This window comes from Protobothrops mucrosquamatus, unplaced genomic scaffold (genome assembly GCF_001527695.2).
Source record: "Protobothrops mucrosquamatus isolate PMUCROS unplaced genomic scaffold, P.Mucros_1.0 scaffold209, whole genome shotgun sequence".
Classification (NCBI taxonomy): domain Eukaryota; kingdom Metazoa; phylum Chordata; class Lepidosauria; order Squamata; family Viperidae; genus Protobothrops; species Protobothrops mucrosquamatus.
Window position 1 is genome coordinate 594886 of NW_015386563.1, and position 21093 is coordinate 615978.

Genomic DNA, 21093 nt, shown 5'->3' on the forward strand with positions numbered 1-21093 from the left:
ATCTCATTTATCTCTGACAGAGTTTTCATTTGGTACTGCTCATCTGTGAAATATTTTCCTTCTCTAAAACATGCTTGGGTAAGTATAGTGAAAAGAGATCACCTATATTAAAGCTTTCCATCTCAAAAGACAACCATTCATAACCAGTTGATTTTATTGATAGATAAAACCCTGATGTTTGGGGCCATTATAAGGGATCTCAGCGCAAAGCCATGTTGCTGGTGGCAGTGCTTTCATCTCCAATAATTTTATCATAGAGAAAGGATGGAAGGCAAGGATGCATGTCAATGCAGATTTAACATCTGCATGATTCTCTCAGCCATACAAAGCTGGGGGGGAAGGTTCTGCCTAAGATTTTCTCCATTATTCCTTTGGCAGAATATAATATTCTACCTTTTTAATATTCCCCAAAATATTTTTCTCGGGGAGGGGGGGTTGCTGTCTTCCTATAATATAATCATCAACTGTGTTAATAAATAGCTCTTGAAATCTGATACTATATTTACTGTACAGGATGCTTGTTAGTAAACTATGCTGCACTTTATTTTTTGTAGTAAAAGAAACCTGCATATTGCTGCAACATAAAAAAAAAGATATATCAAGCAATGGCTCCTGAATGATACAGGCAAAATTTAAGAATAAAGTCTCTCTCTCATATTACTAAAGTTATCCAAATGGATAATCTTTGATGTAGGATTTCACTATCCTAATGCTCATTTCCCAACTAATAAATTTTGGCTTCTTTCCTGGTCATGTAACTACTGCTGTGCCAAAATAATAATGAAGGCAGGGATAACATTTCAGTGATAACAAAGTAGTATTACAAAAATACTGTAAGTCACTAGTGGATAAAAGGTTATTAACCATGAACTTTATCATTCTCATTTTAAATGGAATTATTATGTAAAAAATCCTTGCATAAAAAGAATATGCTTCTGTTATAAAGCCATGATTTTATCTTTGAGAAAACAAATTGCTCTCAATCTCCAATTCTCCAAGAAGGTAAAACTCCAAATGGTTTCAAAGATTAAAGAATGCAAATAACCAGATGCCTGCAAGGAATATAAATCCTTCCATTTCCCACAAGCTAGTCAGAGCTGAAGAAGCTTCTTGGATGAGAAGTGAAACAGCTTCAAAGAAAAATAAGAAAGTCCAATTACCTCCTGAAAAAGCACCTTTGAGATTGACACTGGATAGATTCCTTAAACTAGAGCAGAGGTGGGGGAGCCATGGCCCCTTTATGACTTGGAGATTACAACTCCCAGAATTCCTGAGCCAGCGTGGCTGGCGCAGGAATTCTGGGAGCTGAAGTCCCCAAGTCATAAAAGGGCCATCGTTCCCCACCCCTGGACTAGAGCAATGCTTCTGAACCTCAAAAGCAGGCTGGCTAGGGAATTCTGGGATTTGAAGTTCCCACATCTTAAAGTTGTTGAGGTTAAGAAATACTGGCTTACAGTTTTCTTAAATCATTTTCACAGGGTCCCCAGCGTGCCACAAATAGATCGGAGTGCTACTGAAATTCTTAAGAACAAGTTCACACACAAAAACAATCGCTTCTAATTTTTTGTATCAGTTCTACTTTAGCTTTCCGGGATATTTTAAGCCACTGCCTAAAGCGACAAGCAGAATCTCTAAATCTCTGCAATTGATGACGTCTCTCGGGGCAGTGGAAAAAAACAAACCTGTTCGCTTGGCAAGTAATTCTGACTTCTCAAGGACCCCGTAGGGAAGTGAACAGACCGAGTGAATCGCTTAGCTAGCGAGGCGTTGCTAAGAGACGGAGGGACGCGGCGGCGCGTGGCGCTTGAAATTGCTCCCGGCGTTAGTGGCAATCCCGACCCGGAGCGCCTCGGAAGCGAAGTGGAGGGAGGTCCGGTTAGTACCGGCGCAGGAGCGAGTGGAGACGGTGCTGGACTGGCCTTCGGGGGCGGGAAGGGCTGAAGAAGACACCGAAGGGAGCGGCAGCAGAGCTAGTGAGGCATCGTTTGGGAGCAATCCCAGCAGGTAACATCTGTGTGTGACAGTGAAAAGGTACGCCTGTGTGTCCGTGTTAATGTATGGGGATAGGTGCACATCTATGGGGATAGATGCACATGCACACAAACGTAGATATAACTGCTCCTCAAATAAGCTCCAAGTAACCAACCTGAATGATATGATTCATACTTTGCAAAATTTGTTATAGATTTGCCACTGGATGGCATATTTCTCATCCTTTATATTGTTAGCAGCCAACAATAGGCAGACATAAACCAGATTTTTACACAGCATTCAAAACTGATAATAAAAAAGCTAAGGAGGAAACAAAGAAACAAAAGATTAACATCAGGCAACCTATTAAGCAGAAGATAATATCCTAATTAAGGAACAAAATCCCGATCAAAGAACCACCAAGGAGATAATTCAGAGTTGTGGGAAGTTAGCCCAGAGAAGGAAATATTAAAAAGGCAGAAAGAAAGATATTGTTCACCAAAAGGATTTTTAAAAGCATTTTTTGAAAAGCAGAAACCAAACCTGGCCTCATCTCTTTGCCCAAAGCAGTAGCTAGTCTTATACATATGCAGATGTGGAACCATCAGGAAGTTTGGAGCCAGGGATGTCAAGACAAAAGAAGCTCTTAAGAGTCATTAGCCCCATCACCTGGGAAGCAGGATATGATAATGGGATTAAACCACAGATATCAAGGCCTAGAAAAACACTCAGAAATAGCCTCAAAGTTCATGCCGCAGGAACAGGAAACTATTCCAAGCAGGGCTAGAGGGTATAAAAAGACCTTCTGCCCATGTGCTCCCTCTCTTTCTTCTCCTCTGCTGCTTCTTGCAAGGACCATCTGTCTTCTGCAATAAACCGTAACCTTCTTCCCAAAGCAGTCGCCATGTTTGCTTATTTATTCCCGGCTTGGATGAACCAGGATGAAGACTTACTTCTAACAGAGTTGAATTGTGGTGTTCTTAGTGCTTTCTGAGCTTAGCTGTTTTCTTGCAGACATTTTATTACCCAACTAAGTAACCTCCTCAGTGCAAATGAGTGTGTAACACTGATTCTATATAGGCAGGGAGCAAACCCCACACTCACTTGCACTGAGGATGTTACTTAGTTGGGGAATGAAACATCTGCAAGAAAACAACTAAGTTAAGAGCACCAAGAACTCCACAGTTCAATTCTGAGCTATACACACACACGCACACACACACACACACACACACACACACACACACATATATATTTGTAGTGGAACTTTATATGATTACTCAAAAAAGCAGTCAGGTCTCAATTAGTGCAGATACTGAATCCCAAATAATCTCGCAAAATGTCTGAATGTTTCCTGGTAAAAGAACCTAAAATATTATTTTGCTTTTCATCCTGGATTGTTTTTTTTTCCAGCGAATTCTGAACAAAGTCTGAATAAATAGCTGAAAAGGCATGGAGATATTGATTAGGCAGCAGCTGTCAGATGCTGAAAAAGAACAAAGTAAATGGTTTTAAATTCTTTTTAGTATTTATTGTATGGACTGTTAAAGCTTTCTTCCAGACATTTAAAGAAATGGGTGTTTTCCTACAATCAAACAAATTAAAGTTAAAGTAAGATCCAGGTACTTATTTATTCTTGGATGAGGTTGGCTTTCCCTAGACTTTCTTTGCATAAGCTCTTTTGTCCAAGTTAATAGTGCTTTGCACCATATAAATATATGGTATATGAGGAGGTGGAAGATGAGGATAATATTTGACAGCTAAGATGGTGATCATTTGTCATGGACAACTGAGTATCTATTTACATGATGAATATACAAACTATTTTTAATTTTCTTGCATGCAAAACATTGTTTCCAACTGTCAACATTCTTCGAAAACTCCTTTAGTCCCATTGCTACTTGACAGAAAAGGTTAGATTTGTTTTCAGTAATTATTTTCAGTCTATGTATTGGTCATACAAATTTTCCTTGAGATAGATCAATGTCTATAGCAGTTTTTTGATTAGGCAAGGCTTCTAATGAAGAATAATGCTATATGTCTATGTTTGCACAACACAATTGAACCAGTAACTTGCCAACCACATTTTAGTTCAGTGTAGTTTGTAGGTCCAGATGATAGTTTTAGTTTATGCTCCAGTGCATGGTACAAACTGAAAATCAGTTGAACTGAGTAAACCGATTAAGGCTATTCAAAGCTTCAAAGAATGCATTGATGATGCTTCAAGCAAGCATCCCTTCAAAGTTGCTGGGCAACAGCTAAAAAGCAAATGTTGTTACTGTGTTTTGTGTGGCATTTGAGTATGCTCTGGCTTTTCTAGAAGGCTACTGGAAGAAAGCTTTGAAATGAAGGTTAATGAAGAAAAACTCACCAGTGTTCTTGTTAGATAAAAACCATAATGTTGTTTCTGTGGCCCAAAGCATGACATCAAGGGGAAGCACAACTATCTCTCGGGCTTATTCCTCAAGCTTCTAATTACTCTTACCCAAAATTATTTTCATTATCGATATAACTAAATGCAAAAAAATACTTTTCACCTAATTTATTTTTTTAAAGATGTTGATGCTTTGAAAAGTACTTACAACTTGATCAAATCAGCACATGATGGAAAATCTGCCCTTGATTCCTTGGAGAGTTTCTCTTTTGACTTATATGTCTTATGCGCAGAACAAGCATATCAGGTAACAGCCCATTCATTTTCTTGGGGATAGCATGCCATTTATTAATATTGTGTAGATCTTCTTTAAAAAATGAAATATGTTTAATTTTAGATGGGTCTTCCTGAAATAAGCCATGACTGTCTACAAATGTATTTTAAAGGAAAAGCTCCTGTTAACCAATTCTTGGGTAGAGCATATTTGTGCCAGAGCCAGTTATATACTCCTGTATCTACTGACAATTTGGTGAGTATAAGACTGATTTTGATATTGTTAATCTAGAGTAGGGGTGTCAGTCTGCTGGCTTGCGGGTTGGTTGCATCATTCGGAGACCGCACCCACCCTAGCAATGCAAAAAAAGTCACGATACATCATGACACGTCACGTGATGCAGCAAGTTTGACACCCGTGATCTAGAGGCTCTTCTTTTGAAAGGGAAATTAAAGGCAATGGTAGTTGTAATGCTGGCTGGAGAATTCTGGGAATTGAAGTCCACGTATCTTAAAGTGGCTAAGGTTGAGAAACAGTGATGTAATGATTATAGTAAACACAGCTTGGTTCTTAATTCAAGGACATTCATAAAAAAAAATTATTTATGCATTTTGTTCTGCTGCCTCTTATATCCCTGAGAAATCTCTCACATCATTTATATGGTAACATCTGGAAGCAACAATGTTTCTTTTAAGATCATTATGTCTTCCAGTGGATGCCCATGGTTCTGTATTATTAGATTGAGAACTTAGGCTACGCAAAGCATTCAAAAAGGACCCTTTTCAAAGTGTGTTAGGACTTCAAGGCCATAAAGCAAAGTATGGTGCATGGACAACACCCACAGACTTTTGTGGACAGTTTGGAGGAGCCACAAAAGTCTGGGAGAACAAACTTGCTTTAGTGCTTGCAATGTCATACTTTGCAAAGTGTCCCATTCAAATACTTCACAAAGCCCTACTCTGAATGGGATTGTGGTAACTTAAGTATATTAAATAGTTTTTATTATACACAATTAGCAGACTTAGGATACTTTGCGCAGTGTCAAGTTCTGCACATGTATAAAATTATATTTACTATTTACACAGGTATAAAGTAATACAAGATGCATCCAAAGGTTCCATTCAGATATAATGGACATTCTGCTGTAATCTATACCTCTTCCCCATTTAAATCATTAAATAAAGAGTTTACTTTATTACCTACCAACTCATGCAATATAATATACATGTATACATATTATAAATAGAAAAAGAATAATACATATATTTAGAAGTTGTAGAAGTTGTGAGTTCTGAATTAATAATAGTTTGGGAATTGTTGGTACTAGAAGAGCAATATATTGTAGAGTTTTTATTTTATTTCAAAGTGAAATACTTGCATTTCCTTTTAGGAACAATTTGAAAAATTCAATATAAACTTGCTGAAAACCATTGATTTTGCATTAAGTGATTCAAGGTAAGATTTTTCTCATTCTTTTCTTTTTGAAGATCATCTCCCTGATTTCATTCAATAATGAGCTGGAAACAATTGTTGTGCCTAACTAAATAAATAAGAATTACTTCATAGCATAAAAAGTATTGTCCTTTTGTTGGCTTCTTGGTGGTCTCTGAGCATGGTTGTTTTGTTGCAGACATTTTAATACCTCCCTAGGTAGCATCATCAGTACGAAGGAGAGTGGGGTTTAATGGCTGCTAGCCACTTAATGTGCTTTGCCTTAATGTGGCTATCTGTTTTATATACTAAGGCATGGAGCAATAACCAGAATACTTTAAAAGACCTAGGCAAGACTGAATGCCTGATTTTTAATCACATTCCTATCATATGTTACTGGCTTATATTACTTAGTTAGCCTTCAGGTTTTATTTATTTATTTAGAGTAGAGGTCTGCAGAGGTCATGCAATCACTGATATACAATTTAGTGATATGTGGAGAATACAATACAGGAGATAAGATATTAAATTAAGATAAAACCATAATAGATAATATGGAGCCACAGAATTGCAAGGAGTTAGATGTTATAATTCAATATCTAAGGAAGCTAACCATCTAACTGCTTCTAGTGGCTGCAATGAGATCATCCCAGGTGCTTTGAAGTGGTTTTCAATTTTTGACCAATTACTTCAAGGTGTTTTCCAAATGTAAAGGATTCGGCATCAAAAGAAGGTGCTATGAGCAAGGTCTGGCTCTCACTTCATTTATTGAAGTTGGTTTTCATAAAACTAAAACTTCTGTGGCTTTTATTAATTTGACTGCAGCTTATGACATGGGGTAGCTTGACAGTTTGCTGCTCAAGCTGAAGAAAACTAAAAGTTTAAAAGTAACAAGACTTCTGGGGAACATGCTTAAAACCGATACTTCAAGGTCACTGTAAGAGGCACCACTAGTAAATCCTTTTCCATTAAGAATGGCTTGCCACAGGGATCGGTTCTAGCCCAATTTCTATTTAATCTATATACTAGTGATTTACCAGAATCCAATTGAAAAATTTTGCTATGCCAATGATATGGCACTTGCTATCCAAACCAAGGATTCTGAGGAAGCAGAATATATTCTTACTAAGGATCTGAGTTCATTAAACCAATATTATGAGAAATGGAGGCTATGCCCTAACCCAAATAAAACTGAAGTATACATCTTCCATCTAAGCTATCGTGCAGCAAAGAGAGAGTTAAACATATCTTTTTGTGGAAAGAGGATAAAACACAACTGCCATCCAAAATATCTTGGAATAATCCTTGACCGATCCCTTACATTTGGCTTCAGGTTATCCATGAATAAAAAAAACCAATATAATAATCTGATGGTGGAAAGTCTTGATAGGAGAATGTCCTATATCCATTTCTTGCTTATTTCTATTTGGGGCCAGCTAATCTTAATGAATAATAATATGTTTTATTCCAGATACTATTTTTTGATATATAATGCTTCAGTTATTTATTGGAAAAATATAAGGCCATTTTTAAAGCCCGGGTTCCGCTACTTTCTTATACCAAGTCTCTCTCAGATTGTGCCTGCATTGAAACATCCAGATGAGGAAGACAAAGATTGGACAGCAGAACTTATGATGTAAGGTGAATTCCTATTTAGGGAATAGGAATGTCTGTAAAATCAATATGATAATTTCTTTGGTTGCAGTAATGATGGCTTTTCCTATGTTATAAATATCTCCATAGGAAGAAAAGAAGCTGTCCAAGAATTTCTAGTCAATGAGATGCTGGCTCAAATGTAAATTTAATGTTCTATTGTTAACAGTCACCAAAGAGTTGTTAAGTTACAACTTAACATTGATTATTAATACTGTATTATGTATGAAATGCTATATAATGTCAAGATTTTGAATCAGAAATCAAGTTGTTTGATTTGATGATAGGATTTTTTTTTGAATACCAATCATTAATTTAGTGCTTTGAATATAACCTAAGAAAGTATAGGAGCCTGAAGGAGGGTCAAACACATCACAAGTCATGAGTCCCTGCGCGCCAACAAGAGATCTAATTTCAGCCCACCTTGAATGCCTCTCTTATCTCCCGCTCATTTCCCTTAATGGCCAGTTGCTCAGATTCTTATAGAATGCTTAAGTTTGCAATAAATCTTTATACTCATTTGAACTTCCTGAATCTCCTGATTTTATTGGCATTTGACAAAAAGAATATTGATGTTTTCATGATATTCTAAAATAACTTTTAAATGATTATGGAAGCTGATCTAATGGTTTTTGGAAAACCTCATAAAACCTATTTATGCAAGTCATAGACTCACTAAATGACTGGTTTAAAATTAACTTAATAGGAGACTTAAGGACTTATACTTTTTGTAATAATTTTTTCTAATGGGACATGATTTTCAGTTCAGGGGAATACAAGCATATCTCTCTATATATACTGTGTATCTGTTTTGAGGATCTTAGCATCTCAAATACATATTACTCCACTTCATATTGGTAGTCCTTACTTAATGACCGCAGTTGGGACTGGCAACTCCATAGCTAAGCAAATGCAGTTGTTAGGCGAGACTTCATATGATCACGATGGACTTACAATCTCACTTCTGCTGTGGTCATTAAACAAGTCATCCATGGATATTAAGTGTGCAATCACGTGATCACCATTTGTAATTTTACTTCTTCATTGACTCTGCTTGTCAAAAGCCAGCTGTGAAGCATGCAAATGGCAATCATGTGATTATTATAAATGCCTGCCAGTTGTGGAGCCTCTGGATGTCAGTTACATGATCATCGAGGAACTGTGAGGACCAGTTTATAAAGTTACTTTTTCAGCACTATTGAATGTCCATTAAGCAGGGCAATTGTGAGGACTACTTGTATATGCTTCAGTTCTACATCTACACATACAAAATTTGCATAATGGCTACAGTGTCCTAAAGTTTGGGTAAATATAATATATGGACAGAGAGGTCATCCTTTTTGTTCTAACAAAAATGCAGATTATTGGACAGATTTCTCAGTAAGAGAAAATGAAAGAAAAGCACATTTAATTTTATTCTGCTACACTGGACTGATTATCAATTTTTTAAAAACATCTGATGTGTAGTTCAAATGGTTTTAAAAAGCATGTTTGACAGGATTGCATTTTTCTTGTTTTTTTCTTTTTTACTATTATGCCTCTGATTAATTGAGTAATATTTTTCTATTTTCTTATCTTCAAAATGAGTGATCATATAATATATACATGATGTAAAATATACACAGCAAACATAGCAACTAAATTCTTTAGGCTTATTCGTTAAGATTGTTTTACTTGAATGTTCTATTTAAAAAAGTCTGGAATAAAAGCTAAAGATTTTTCATGCAGTAGATAAGGCAGAAGATCATGCATGAGTTTCACATGTGCTTTTTGAAAAATAATAGCCTTTAAATAGCTTTCAAATAAGACATATGATTATTTGGCAATATTTTTATTTGTACAGAAACCAAAATGTTAGTTACAATAATTTCAAAATAGTATCTTCATTTTCACTGAAGATTATAAAATAAAGAACTTTCAAGTTTTCAAAGGCTTTTGTCAAAAATAATAATAAATCATATATTGTTTACCAATACTTTTCCAAAGGATATTTAATATAACCATTTTTTCATCCCAGAGAATTGCTGGAGTGTTTCCTGGATGCTTCCAGAATGGAAGAAGCCACAACCTTTTCATCCACTGCAGCCACATTCATTGAAGAAAATGTTCCAAGTAGATATCAGAATTTATTTTCAATAATGGTAACTTTTGAAAATGTTACATACAACTTATATCTTTCCCTTGATGCTAACAGAATGCTAGAAAAGTTACATGTATGAAAGTTGGTGTTTCACCTGAATGAGTAATCTCACTTTATATCCTTCTAATAATATGGATAGTTTATGACACATAATAAAAAATGAGAAGGATATATTGCAGTAGGAAACAAAAAATGAAATAAAAATATAAGAAGAAAAAGACACTGCTATCTAGCAGTTTATTTACCTGTTAGATTTATAGCCCTTAGGAGCTCAAGGAGAAGTTCCATTTTTTCCTGCTTGAGCAGAGGGTTGGACTAAGGTCCCTTCCAACTCTGTTATTCTGCTAATTTGGTCCTGTCCTGCACTCAACTATACAATCCTTCTGTGAGAAATTGAAATTGAAAGTAGTAAAGAATCTAATGACACCCTGTATAATGCTACATTTTAAGGGAAAAAATAAATGTATGGGTGATAAATTGATGATTCATTATGGAAAAGAATGTGTTATACCAATTTTGTGTGTGTGTGGGAGAACAAACAAAGAAAAAAAGCAAAACAAAGAACATTAAAAAGAAAAAAGTGCATTAAAAAGACTAGCACACATAGACATATTGTTACCTCCCATTTGAATGCTGATTAATATATTACAACAATATATTAATTGTGAAACAGGCCCAAAGAATTTTAAATTACTAAACTACTAATTCTATTTCCAGGTTTTTAACCTATCATTTACAGTATATACTATATTAATAACAAAATAGTTAACATGATAACAATAATAAAAAAGACAAGATTAAAATTCCAAAACCCTGTTATTATTATAATCAACTTGTAGGAAATTTACCACAACTTCTTAACTATCCCATACCATCCTAAAAATTAACACTGATTCGACCTGGATAAAATATCCATGTTTGTTTCTTAATACCAACTCTTATCAATTGTTGTCTGATTAAATAGAATAAATACAATACATTCAAACCAGTCTATCTTCCCCCAAAAAGTCCACATGACATTGTTCCCCAGTTAAATGTGATAAATCCATTCCCTAATCTCCTTCAATCCACTAAAAAAACACCAATTTATTACTTACCCACTCAGAGAGTTTTCTGCTATTGGTTAAGAATGCAGATTTGAAATTGAGGGGGGTGTATGGAGTCATCTCTGACATTTCTAAGTCTGGGTTTATAGTTCCTAGGAATCTACTGTTTTGAAATCACATTCCTTTTGTAGTTTAATTTATTTACAGTCACTTGCCTCTGAATGTTTTCCACAGCATTAATAAGTTCCTCAAACCTTTAAAAAAAGCTTTCAGCCAAACAGTCTTTTTTCGAGTATCAGCCTCCTTCCCTTTTCTGTAATCTGTTGCATTGTTGTTCTTCAAAACAGAATAAGAAAAAAAAAAGAGCAGGGAAAATATTTTCTGGATATTTTGATCAAGGATTAAAAGAAAGATTAAGAAAGATAAACTCCAAACTTTTTGCCAATTGATAAAATATAAAATCCCTGTAGTCCAATAAAATGTAAATCAAATAAAAGCACTTCCACCATCCAAGAACATGTCATGTTTCCTTATAGAGAAATAAAAATTATTCAAAACAGCATAAAGCAAAAGGAAAAAAAAAACAGATAAGAGTCCAGCAGGGGGTTAAAATAAATCAGACTTCAGCCAACCAGTCAACTTTTAAAGATAAAAAAAACAAAGTAACACAGAGGTTTCAAAAAGTGAAGTTAAAACCTATGCATATTTAAGAAAACGAACTGCTGAGAGGAAGATATATGCCCAGTGGCTTTCTGACTGCTCCCAAAGAAAACTGGAATCTTCAAGACTCCCCTTCCCAAGTGGGTCCACAGCCATCCAAAAGCTGTCTTGGGTCATTTCTGAGTGCTCCCATTCAGATCCAAGGTGCAGCACTGCCGAAGAACCAGCTTTGGCAGTAAAATTGGCAGATCATCAGCAGGAAAAAGAAAAGTTCCTACTGTTCAGCAGACATCTTGGGGAAGAGCTTTTGGTGTTTTGTATTTTAACTTTTTTTGAATAAAATAAAAATAGATTAAAAAGAAAGGAAAAGTGTGTGTTATAGTTTAATTGAGCAAAGATAGTTGAATTGAGCAAAGTATTTGGTAATCGTGTATAGTTTGATGACCTACATAGTTTCACTCAAGGAACCATTTTACCCTTAGGGAGATCTTTGTGTTAGATTGAAATCTAATTGTTTTGTACTTTAAGAATCACCATAATGAAAAGTCAAATCTGATTTTAAAAATGGGGAAATCTTCCGCTGTACACAGTTATCATATAGAGCCTATAATGAAAATACCAGGAATCTACATTGAATTTCAATGTTGGAAATTCTGATGGTTTTCTTCTTTCTATAATTTGATGATATAGTTGTTGTAATTGTTTACAGGTGCGTAACAAACTAGTGGATGTTTTAGATATAGAAGACAAACTTGAAAGCTCTCTTAATTTGAATATCATATATAAAATTCAAACAATCAAAGGGTAAGTATCAGCTTTTATGCATGTACTTCTTTGATGTTTATATATCTAAAGATAGACCAGTATCGTGGAAATCATAACTAAAAAAAAATGCCCAAATTGAATTTATTGATCTGTTAGAGTTACATCCTGTTTTAAGTTCAGTAACTCAAGGCAGCATAGGTTCCATTTTTCCCTCTATTTTTTTTACCTCTTATATATCCTAAACTGCATTTGTAATGTTTTATAAAAAGCAGTCTTCTTGCTTAAAGTACAATTGAATCTAATGACTGAGCAATGTGCAGAAATATCTCAACCTAAACAACTTCCATAGATACATAAATCATTGATAATACAATAATAAAAAAGAATAAAATGCCCGCTTTTTTTCCTTGCGAAGAATCAAAGTCATTATGTATCTTCAGAATGATAGACATATTCCATTGTTGGGACTGTTACTGACCCAAACCCCTCTCATTTCTTGTGGGAGCAAGAGCTTATGTAGACCCACTCTAGATGATTTTACAAGATGGACTTTATTTGGCCTAAAAGTACCTAAGATGGATGGATGGATGGAGATGGATGCATAGAGATAGATTGAAAATTTGCAAAATATTATTAATCTTCTACTTATAAAATAATTGCAGGCAATTAGATAAAAATCAGATTCCAGAAGATGCTGCTACAGATTTGAATAACATATTTGAAATTTTGAAAGGATCTAGAAAACAAGTAAAACGTAATGAAAGGTGAGTTTCATATTTAGCAATGTTCTGGAAACTTTAAAAACATCAGTATTTATTGTATCCAGATCTAAAAAATAAAATTGATATATTTACTATGTTCAGATATTTACTTTGTTCAGGTTTATTTTAATGTTTGGTGAATGAGTCAGGTGATAATGAGTTATTTAGCCAAATTCTGTTTCCCCCCCCCCATCTGTTAGTGTTCAGATAATATATCAAACCTAATAGCAATGAAGAATTTTTTTTTGTTGGTATACTTGTTCTATTTTTCTTCTTTCTTCAAGTCTATTGTAGTGACTTCTGGTTTTTTGCCTTTTTAAATGTAAAATGTGTATTTTGCATGTTTATGTATGTATTGCTTACATAGCTTTGGATGTGTATATTTTTGGTATTTATTTTTGATGTTCTAAAGCACGGTCCCCAACCTTTGTGGCTTGGTGGCCCAGCAGGGGGGGTGGGGGAGAGGAGAACTGGGCCGCGCAACTGGTAGACTGGCATGCCTATGCACACAGCCCTTCCGCAAGTGGCGGGCTGGTACACCTGCGCAAAGCCCAACTTGCACAAGCGGTGGGCCGACTTGCACGCATGTGACTGCCCACCAGCCTACGCAAGTTGAGCTGCGTGCACACACTCCAGCCAGCAGGTTAAGCAGCCCAATACCGAATAGACCACAGCCTGGTAGTGGGCGATGACCCAGGAGTTGGGGACTCCTGTTCTAAAGGATTTATGGATGAGCATTCATAGAACTGTTTCATTTATTTTTTATTCAAAATTTATGCTTTGTTGTATGGTGGGGTGTTTCCCCTTCCCAGTACAGGATTTTTTATTTTGTTTTACCGATTTATGATTATGTTTTATATTTCCTGGTTTTATTGCTGTTGTGAACCACCTGGAGTTGTTTAAAATGGGCAGCCGGTGCAAATGTTTTAAATTTTTTAAACTTATCTGGCAAGAATTCATAGTTTTTTTAAACACTCAACAACCCTTCAAATTCAAGGACACCAAGAACTGTGCAAAAGGTCCATTCATTCATGAGAAGTTGCTGGAGCTACAATTTTAATAACTGATGCACTTTCACCTTTAACACTGGCAACATTAGCTGTTTCATTGAGATTCATTTCTCTGCTATAAGAGACTCTTATCTAGATGTCTGTGAGACTTCTGCCAAGGATCTAGCCCAGGAAATGAGTTTAATCATGTAAGGTCAAAAGGTCTTTATTGCTGAGTCTTGATAAAAGGAGCCTGACAGCTTGATTGCCTGTTCCTGCTTCAGCTGCTGCAAGAAAAGAATCATTACTTAGTCCAGGGGTCTTCAAACTTGGCCCTTTTATGACTTGTGGACTTCAACTCCCAGAATTCCTCAACCAGACACACTGGCTGAGGAATTCTGGGAGTTGAAGTCCATAAGTTATAAAAGGACCACTTTTGACGACCTCTGACTTCATCAGTATTTCTCACCCTCAGCAACTTTAACACTTGTGGACTTTAACTCCAAGAATTCTCCAGCTAGCATGGCTGGCTGGAGAATTCTGGGATTGAAGTCCACAAGTATTAAAGTTGCTGAGGGTGAGAAATACTGACCTAGACATTAAGGATTCACCCAATGCCTACTGGCTGTCTGGCTCCTTCACTGATTGTCAAAATAACTGTCCAGTGCCTCACTCCAATATCAAAACTAAGTGGCTACCCCAGATGAGCCAGCAACCCTAGATGATGGACAAAGTAGCCCAGCACAAGGGACAGAATCAATCATCACAGGAAAGCCTCTCCAAGTAGGACTCCATCACTGTTGATTCAGCTACACACAAGGACCATTCTGCATTGAATAGTCTCTTCCCTGCTGTACACGTATGAAAATCCAAGTAAATTTAATACCTTCTGTGCTCAGTGTGAACTATTTATCCCCCGATACCAAATGACTTCCCCACACAATAAATGATAATTCTCTGTATTATTTATCACACAAATCGACTCCTTGTTATAGCTCTGATTTAGCTCTTTTTCCTAACACAGGCTTCCAAGCATTCTGAAATATGTTCATGATTGAACGAGATTTGCCTCTTTCAAATAATGAGCACCATAGAGAAAATACTAATGTTGTTTCATGTCATAAATATTAGGGAAAGCCTGATGGAAGAATAAGGCTTTATTCCCCTGTGGCGCCCCATATTAGGGCAGCTAATCCTTCTCTGTGTGGGAGATGCTCAACAGCTACTTATAACAAGATTGTATTTGCCAGCTTGAAACCTAGAACTATTTATTTAACTAATATAGTAGGAAAAGAAGATAGGATTCCTTCCTTTCCTTTTCTCTCAGTTTTGTGACACCTGTCTTAGTTGCTGTGACAGCTTGACATGCTGTTTAGCAAGAGAAGTAGACGGGCAGATGAATGATCTACCTTTCTAACTGAATCTTTAAAAAATCTATCAGATTTTATTTATATTACTGATCCCTGTACTTCTATCTTACAATAAACCAACTGGGATACTAAACTTGCAACCACTCTCCTATATTTTTGTTCATAACTCAGTTGAAATTACTTCTGAGTAAGCAAGGTAATTATCAGTCTTTACTGCATAAAAGTCACTGTTACTTGCTAGTTTTATTCTGATTCTGTTTTTTTTACTTTTGCAGAATTTCTTTGCTGCTGGAACTAGCACGACTTTCTTTGAGGTTAAATTGTATAAATATTGCAATGTTATGTTTAAAAGAGTTGAAGAATTATAAAATTCATGTGAGTATTAAGAAATCCTAGCTTGAATTATATTGTCATGAAGCATGATTATTACAAAAGATTAACTTTTTTAACTTGTATATACAGTAAATGTATTTTGGGTGGAAAGTGCCATATAAACAAAAGAAACAAATAAAAAAACCATTCCAAAATTACTTTGTTAAAACAATGATCAAAGTCCATGAAACACAGTGTTCCCTAGACCAGGGCTTTTCAACCTTTTCACCCATTGTACCGCTTTTAGGATATGGCAATATCTGAGTACCACCAGTTGCCTAGCAAGATGTCAAAAACTTGATGACCCAAAAAAAAGGAAAAAAGTGATGAAGTACAGGTAGTCCTCGACTTACAACAGTTCGCTTAGTGACTGTTCGAAGTTACAATGGCACTGAAAAAAGTGCCCCCCAAGCCACAGCTGAGCAAGACACCTGCCTGCCCACCCGGCGGCACTCTTCCTCCTGTCCAAGGTTTTCATTGTTGTGAGCATTTCTGTTGAGGATTGGCAGTGGGGGTGGGGTGAGGGGTGTTTGGTTTTTATTTCCCCCGTCTGCTGGGTGGTTGCAGCAGGTTTTGGTCACTTCACATGACCCTGGGACACTGTGACCGTCATAAATATGAATAAGTTGCCAAGCATCTGAATGTAAATCACAAGACCCTGGAGATGCTGCAACATTCCAGGTGATCGGCGCGTCTTCTGGGCTCGGCAGAAGGCTCAGCCTGGCGTTGATCCTGGCGCTTCCACTGAGCCCTGACAGTCCCGAAGAAGCGCTGATCCTGGAGCTTCCACTGAGCCCTGACAATCCCGAAGAAGTGCTGATCCTGGCGCTTCCGCTGAGCCCTGACAGCCCTGCAGCTCCAGCCATCTCTTACTCAGGCTTGTGCGGTGCTGCCACCGGTTCAGCCCATTCCCCTCCCCCACTACCACTTTTCTAGGATGGTCGTGTGCCACCTGCCAGGTGCCAATGTATCACAGGTGGTACCCATATCACTGGTTGAAAAGCCTTGCCCTAGAAGCACCGTTCTCTTAAAACAATAATTAGAAATAGAATATAGAGGAATGTATTATTGAAAACAAAGAAATTACATTATATATGTCCATAATAATAGGAAGTTATATTACCACTTGTCTGCTTGTGTGTGCTACTTTCAGCTGGATGAATAAGATTTTAAAATTTTTATTGGGATATTCAAATCTTTTTAAAGAGTGGTTTGGAAAGTGTTATAAGTGCATGTGAATATTTTTGATGAACCTTAAAATAATTAAAACCGCCATTTTCCCCCAAGTGCTTAAAAAGGACTTCATATGATCACCTGCACAATCCCCTTTTAAAGCAGGGATCCCCAACTCCCGGTCTGTGGACCGGCATTGGGCCATGGCATACCAGAAACTGGGCCACACAAACAAGTGAAGCCCCATCCGCAGGATGCAAGCAGCACACGAAACCATGCTCCCTCCGGTCCATGGAAAAATTTCTCTCCACGGAACCGGTCTCTGGTGCCCAAAAACTTGAGGTGCCGCTGTTTTAAAGGATATGCATTCTCTAATAAATGTTGTTTGTGCCGGTGCTTTGGAACCACTCCACTGTTATAATCACAATAGTCACATTATAAATGAAACGATATGTTTTCAAATAGTGAAATATCTGGAAAGTTTTACCTGGATAAGTACATTCATTTTGGGGGAGGTGGGGCAACATGGTCAGAAGAGGCTTTCCCTTGCTTTCTCCTAGGGCAGAGAGAGAGTGGCTGGCTTGAAGAGGCCTAGTTGATTAGAACTTTCATTCTCCAGGATGGCTGGGTAAATGTTATATATACATTAGGCCTATACAATATCTACAAGCAGAAAACCTGAACATTATAAGTAAATAATTGAAAGCAACAGAGATTGTTCCTGATTATTTATCTTTAATTAAATTTTCCTTATATTAATAGGATCTAGGAAGAGAAATTGAATTAGATTGCTTGGAATGTGACTGTGAAGTCCAAACACTTGGGCCTAAAATTGAAACTTATACTAAAAGTGTTGTTGAGGTATGTTGATTCCTTAATTAATATTATTTTGTAAAGGCAGACACACCCTCCACTTTAGATCTGTAAATTCAATGTCTGTCTCTTTTGAAAGTAAGAGAATCAAGTTAGAAAACATAAGAATGATCTCTTAATTCAGGAGTCTGTTGCTTGTGCAGATCATAAATTGTGCTTCCAGATGTAGCTACCAATAAAAAGGCACAAACTATAAAAGTGAAAAAATTGAATAGGGTTAACAGATCAGTCAGTATGCTATCCAAATTATGAGAGAGCTTTCAGACTAGGTTCATTAAAGTATTGCTTCCATAATAATTGGAAACCATATTTTATTTCTACAGACTCAATTAAAAGTTATACAGAAACTTGATTTAATTTTGAACCGTGCAATTCGGCTGAGAGATCCTAATATTATTCAGGCAGTATGTACTACTCAGTGGAATATCTGCTTACCACTGTTGCAACACAATTTGCAACATCATATACGAAAATCCCTGCTAGCAATTGCTGAAGTCCTTGAGAAGATCGACAGGTAAATTTGTCTTGGTCAACCTTTCATTTTGTTTTAGATAGCATAATATCTATTAGCTTAATAGATTTACTGATTTATAGGATGTCAGCCTGATATCAGAAAATTTTGAAAAAAAATCATAGGAATGTTTACATTACAGTAATAGGTTATAATAACAGAATTGTGAACCTATCTGCCCCCTCTTATACCAAAAGGAATCGAGGTGGGTCTGTTTTGAGTCTTTTTCTCAAGTCCACCCCTTTCCCAAGACTGAGTTGTCATTTATTTTCTCTTAATGGCTCCTGTATATCTCCAAACTTATTTCCATGTTCTCCTGCATCTGAGCACTCGAGGCAGTTAACAAACATTGAAAAAGCAGAATATAAAAACATACTGTAAATTAAAATTGACATATAATTGATACTAAAATTATGTAACAATCAAAAACCTGGTGAAAGAGATGCATGTTTTTTTTTCAAATATTGAAAGATAGGATTAATTCCTGAAGAAAAGCATCCCATCATCTGAGGGCATGCCAGAAAGAAGGTCCTCTGACCGTAGAAGGTTGTTCAGAAAGGTTTTTTCTGCATCTTTCCAGACAGGTTGTAACAGGAGAGGCTTACCTTAGATAAGTCCTAGGCCACTTAGGTCTTTAAATACTTAAATACCTGTTTAAATGCGAGCACCTGATATAACAATACCAATGAGGAATCAACTGGCAGATATTTTAATAAAAGCACCATATGATAACTGTGCTTTATGCTGGTTAACAGCCTACATGCCACATTTGTGGACACTTTTCAAGGGGAGTCCTGCATAGAAAATATTGCAGTAGTGATGACAGGATATAACCAAGGTGAGGAATAACCAATGGCAAATCAGCTGGCTCAGCACAGATTGTAGCTGGCAAATAGTGAATCAAATGAGGAACAAGATATGCAGTGTTCACTATTGTAAACTTTAAAATTCTAAATCTTATTATTCACCAAAAACATCATTTATCTTGTCTGGGTCTAATTTAGCCCATTAGCAATATTCAAGGGTATCAATTGTTTTGTTGGAGGTGAATGATAAGAAGTAGACCTGGTGTCATTGGCATGCACTCCAAAACTCATTCCTCTAGCAGTTTCATATAGATACTAAACATATGATAGATAGGATGGAAACCTGTGAGATACTATCAGGTCACAGGATAGGTATCAGGAGTTCCCCAGCACCCCTTCTGGATTTAATCAAACAGGTAGGACAAATGCCCAAAGATCATTCATTGGTTGGTGGTATTAAAAACCACTGAGAAGTCTAGGACAACTAGCAGAGCCTCACTTTCCCCATCCTTTTCTCAGAATAGGTTCAGAGTGACTGAAGTAGGTAGCAAAAAATAATATATCAGATTAACCAAAGCAATGAAATCCCAGTTGAAATGATCCAAGTAATTAGTATCATTCAGGGATGTTTTGAACTGCAAGGGTCCCACTGTCTGATCATCTTTCCTGTAATTAGCCTGTTTGAAACTAGCCTAATTCACCTTTAAATAACATTTATAGTATAGGTTAAACAATGTAGCTGGATCCTTGAAAACCTGTGAATCACTATTCTTAAAAAACAATTACTATATAGGCCAACACCGGCTAATGAACTAGCAGCTGTGATTTCACATTATTATGTGTAATAATAATAAACCTAATTGTAATAGATATGTATTGCATAAGGAAAAAGTTTTTACAGAATATCTTAATCTGTGTACTTGAAAACAGTTATGGTTACTTCCTAGCATGTTGATTTTATTGCGTTGTCAAGTACATATGGAAATTGCTCGTATTGAAGAAAAAGAAGACAGAGTAGAGACTGCAATGCAACATCTAGAGAAGGCCATCAACCTTGATAACAATGGGCAGTACCATGAATACCTCAAAATGGCTTTCCATCGGCTTAGCTTAAACACCATGCTATATAAGTCATTGGAGCGTCTAGAAGACCAAGCAAGTTTGATGATTGAACAGGTAACTGTTGGATATATTAGAGCAGGATGTATTATTAGAGCATCCGTACAATTGGAAAAAGCAGGATTGCACATGTCTTGAAAAGCTTTCATTTTAAGCTGTTGGAGTGCCACCACTTCCCCCCCCCCAGTTGTTAAACATTAATGTCATGGTTCCGATAGATGAAACCAATTAAAAGAACTTCAAGGCAAAGATTTCTTCCTGAGAGAACATTTTATTCAGGAAACAAAGTATCAGCATAGTTGAACCCAAGACTAAAGTTCCCTCCCCCCTGCTACAAAGTAACAAGTTGCAATTCCTACCCCAGAAAGGCTGTCATAAATCACATTCATCAATTAATCTAAAACGAGGGTTCTTCTCCCAACTTTTCAGCCCGGCCAAAACTTTATCTAGAATTGACTTTGATGCTTATACAGTTGCAATTGTTACAGCTAGCTAAACCAGCTCAAGTATTCCCTCTTCCCCCTCCTTTCTCATCTGAAATACCAAACAACAGGAAAAAAACACAATGAAGCAAAAGATGAAAATGGCTACAATTTCTCAGTTGTCTTATTTATTTATTTATTTATTCGATTTATATCCCGCCCTTCTCCTTACCGGACTCAGGGCGGCTGACAGCCTTATAAAACCAATGCTACAATAGATACCTAATTTAAAACCGAATTAAAAAGAAATATTTGCTATGGCCTATATAATTAAAATTTCTCTTAAAAACCCCACTAAAATTCCCTAGGCCAATCCCGCTTGC

General features: G+C 36.4%; 1 protein-coding gene across 1 annotated transcript in view; it reads left to right on the forward strand.

Annotated features, from left to right (window-relative positions):
- Positions 1 to 1989: 1989 nt before the first annotated feature.
- CFAP46 (cilia and flagella associated protein 46) overlaps positions 1990 to 21093 on the forward strand; it is a 121364-nt gene continuing 102260 nt past the window's right edge. The window contains exons 1-13 of the mRNA XM_029283739.1: positions 1990 to 2004; positions 3385 to 3472; positions 4528 to 4652; positions 4743 to 4874; positions 6010 to 6074; positions 7522 to 7686; positions 9721 to 9844; positions 12259 to 12353; positions 12977 to 13078; positions 15710 to 15809; positions 17742 to 17840; positions 18176 to 18366; positions 20117 to 20390. Coding sequence (XP_029139572.1) covers positions 3424 to 3472; positions 4528 to 4652; positions 4743 to 4874; positions 6010 to 6074; positions 7522 to 7686; positions 9721 to 9844; positions 12259 to 12353; positions 12977 to 13078; positions 15710 to 15809; positions 17742 to 17840; positions 18176 to 18366; positions 20117 to 20390 — 1521 coding nt within the window. The 5' untranslated portion in view covers positions 1990 to 2004; positions 3385 to 3423. The remainder of the gene's footprint in view (positions 2005 to 3384; positions 3473 to 4527; positions 4653 to 4742; positions 4875 to 6009; positions 6075 to 7521; positions 7687 to 9720; positions 9845 to 12258; positions 12354 to 12976; positions 13079 to 15709; positions 15810 to 17741; positions 17841 to 18175; positions 18367 to 20116; positions 20391 to 21093) is intronic.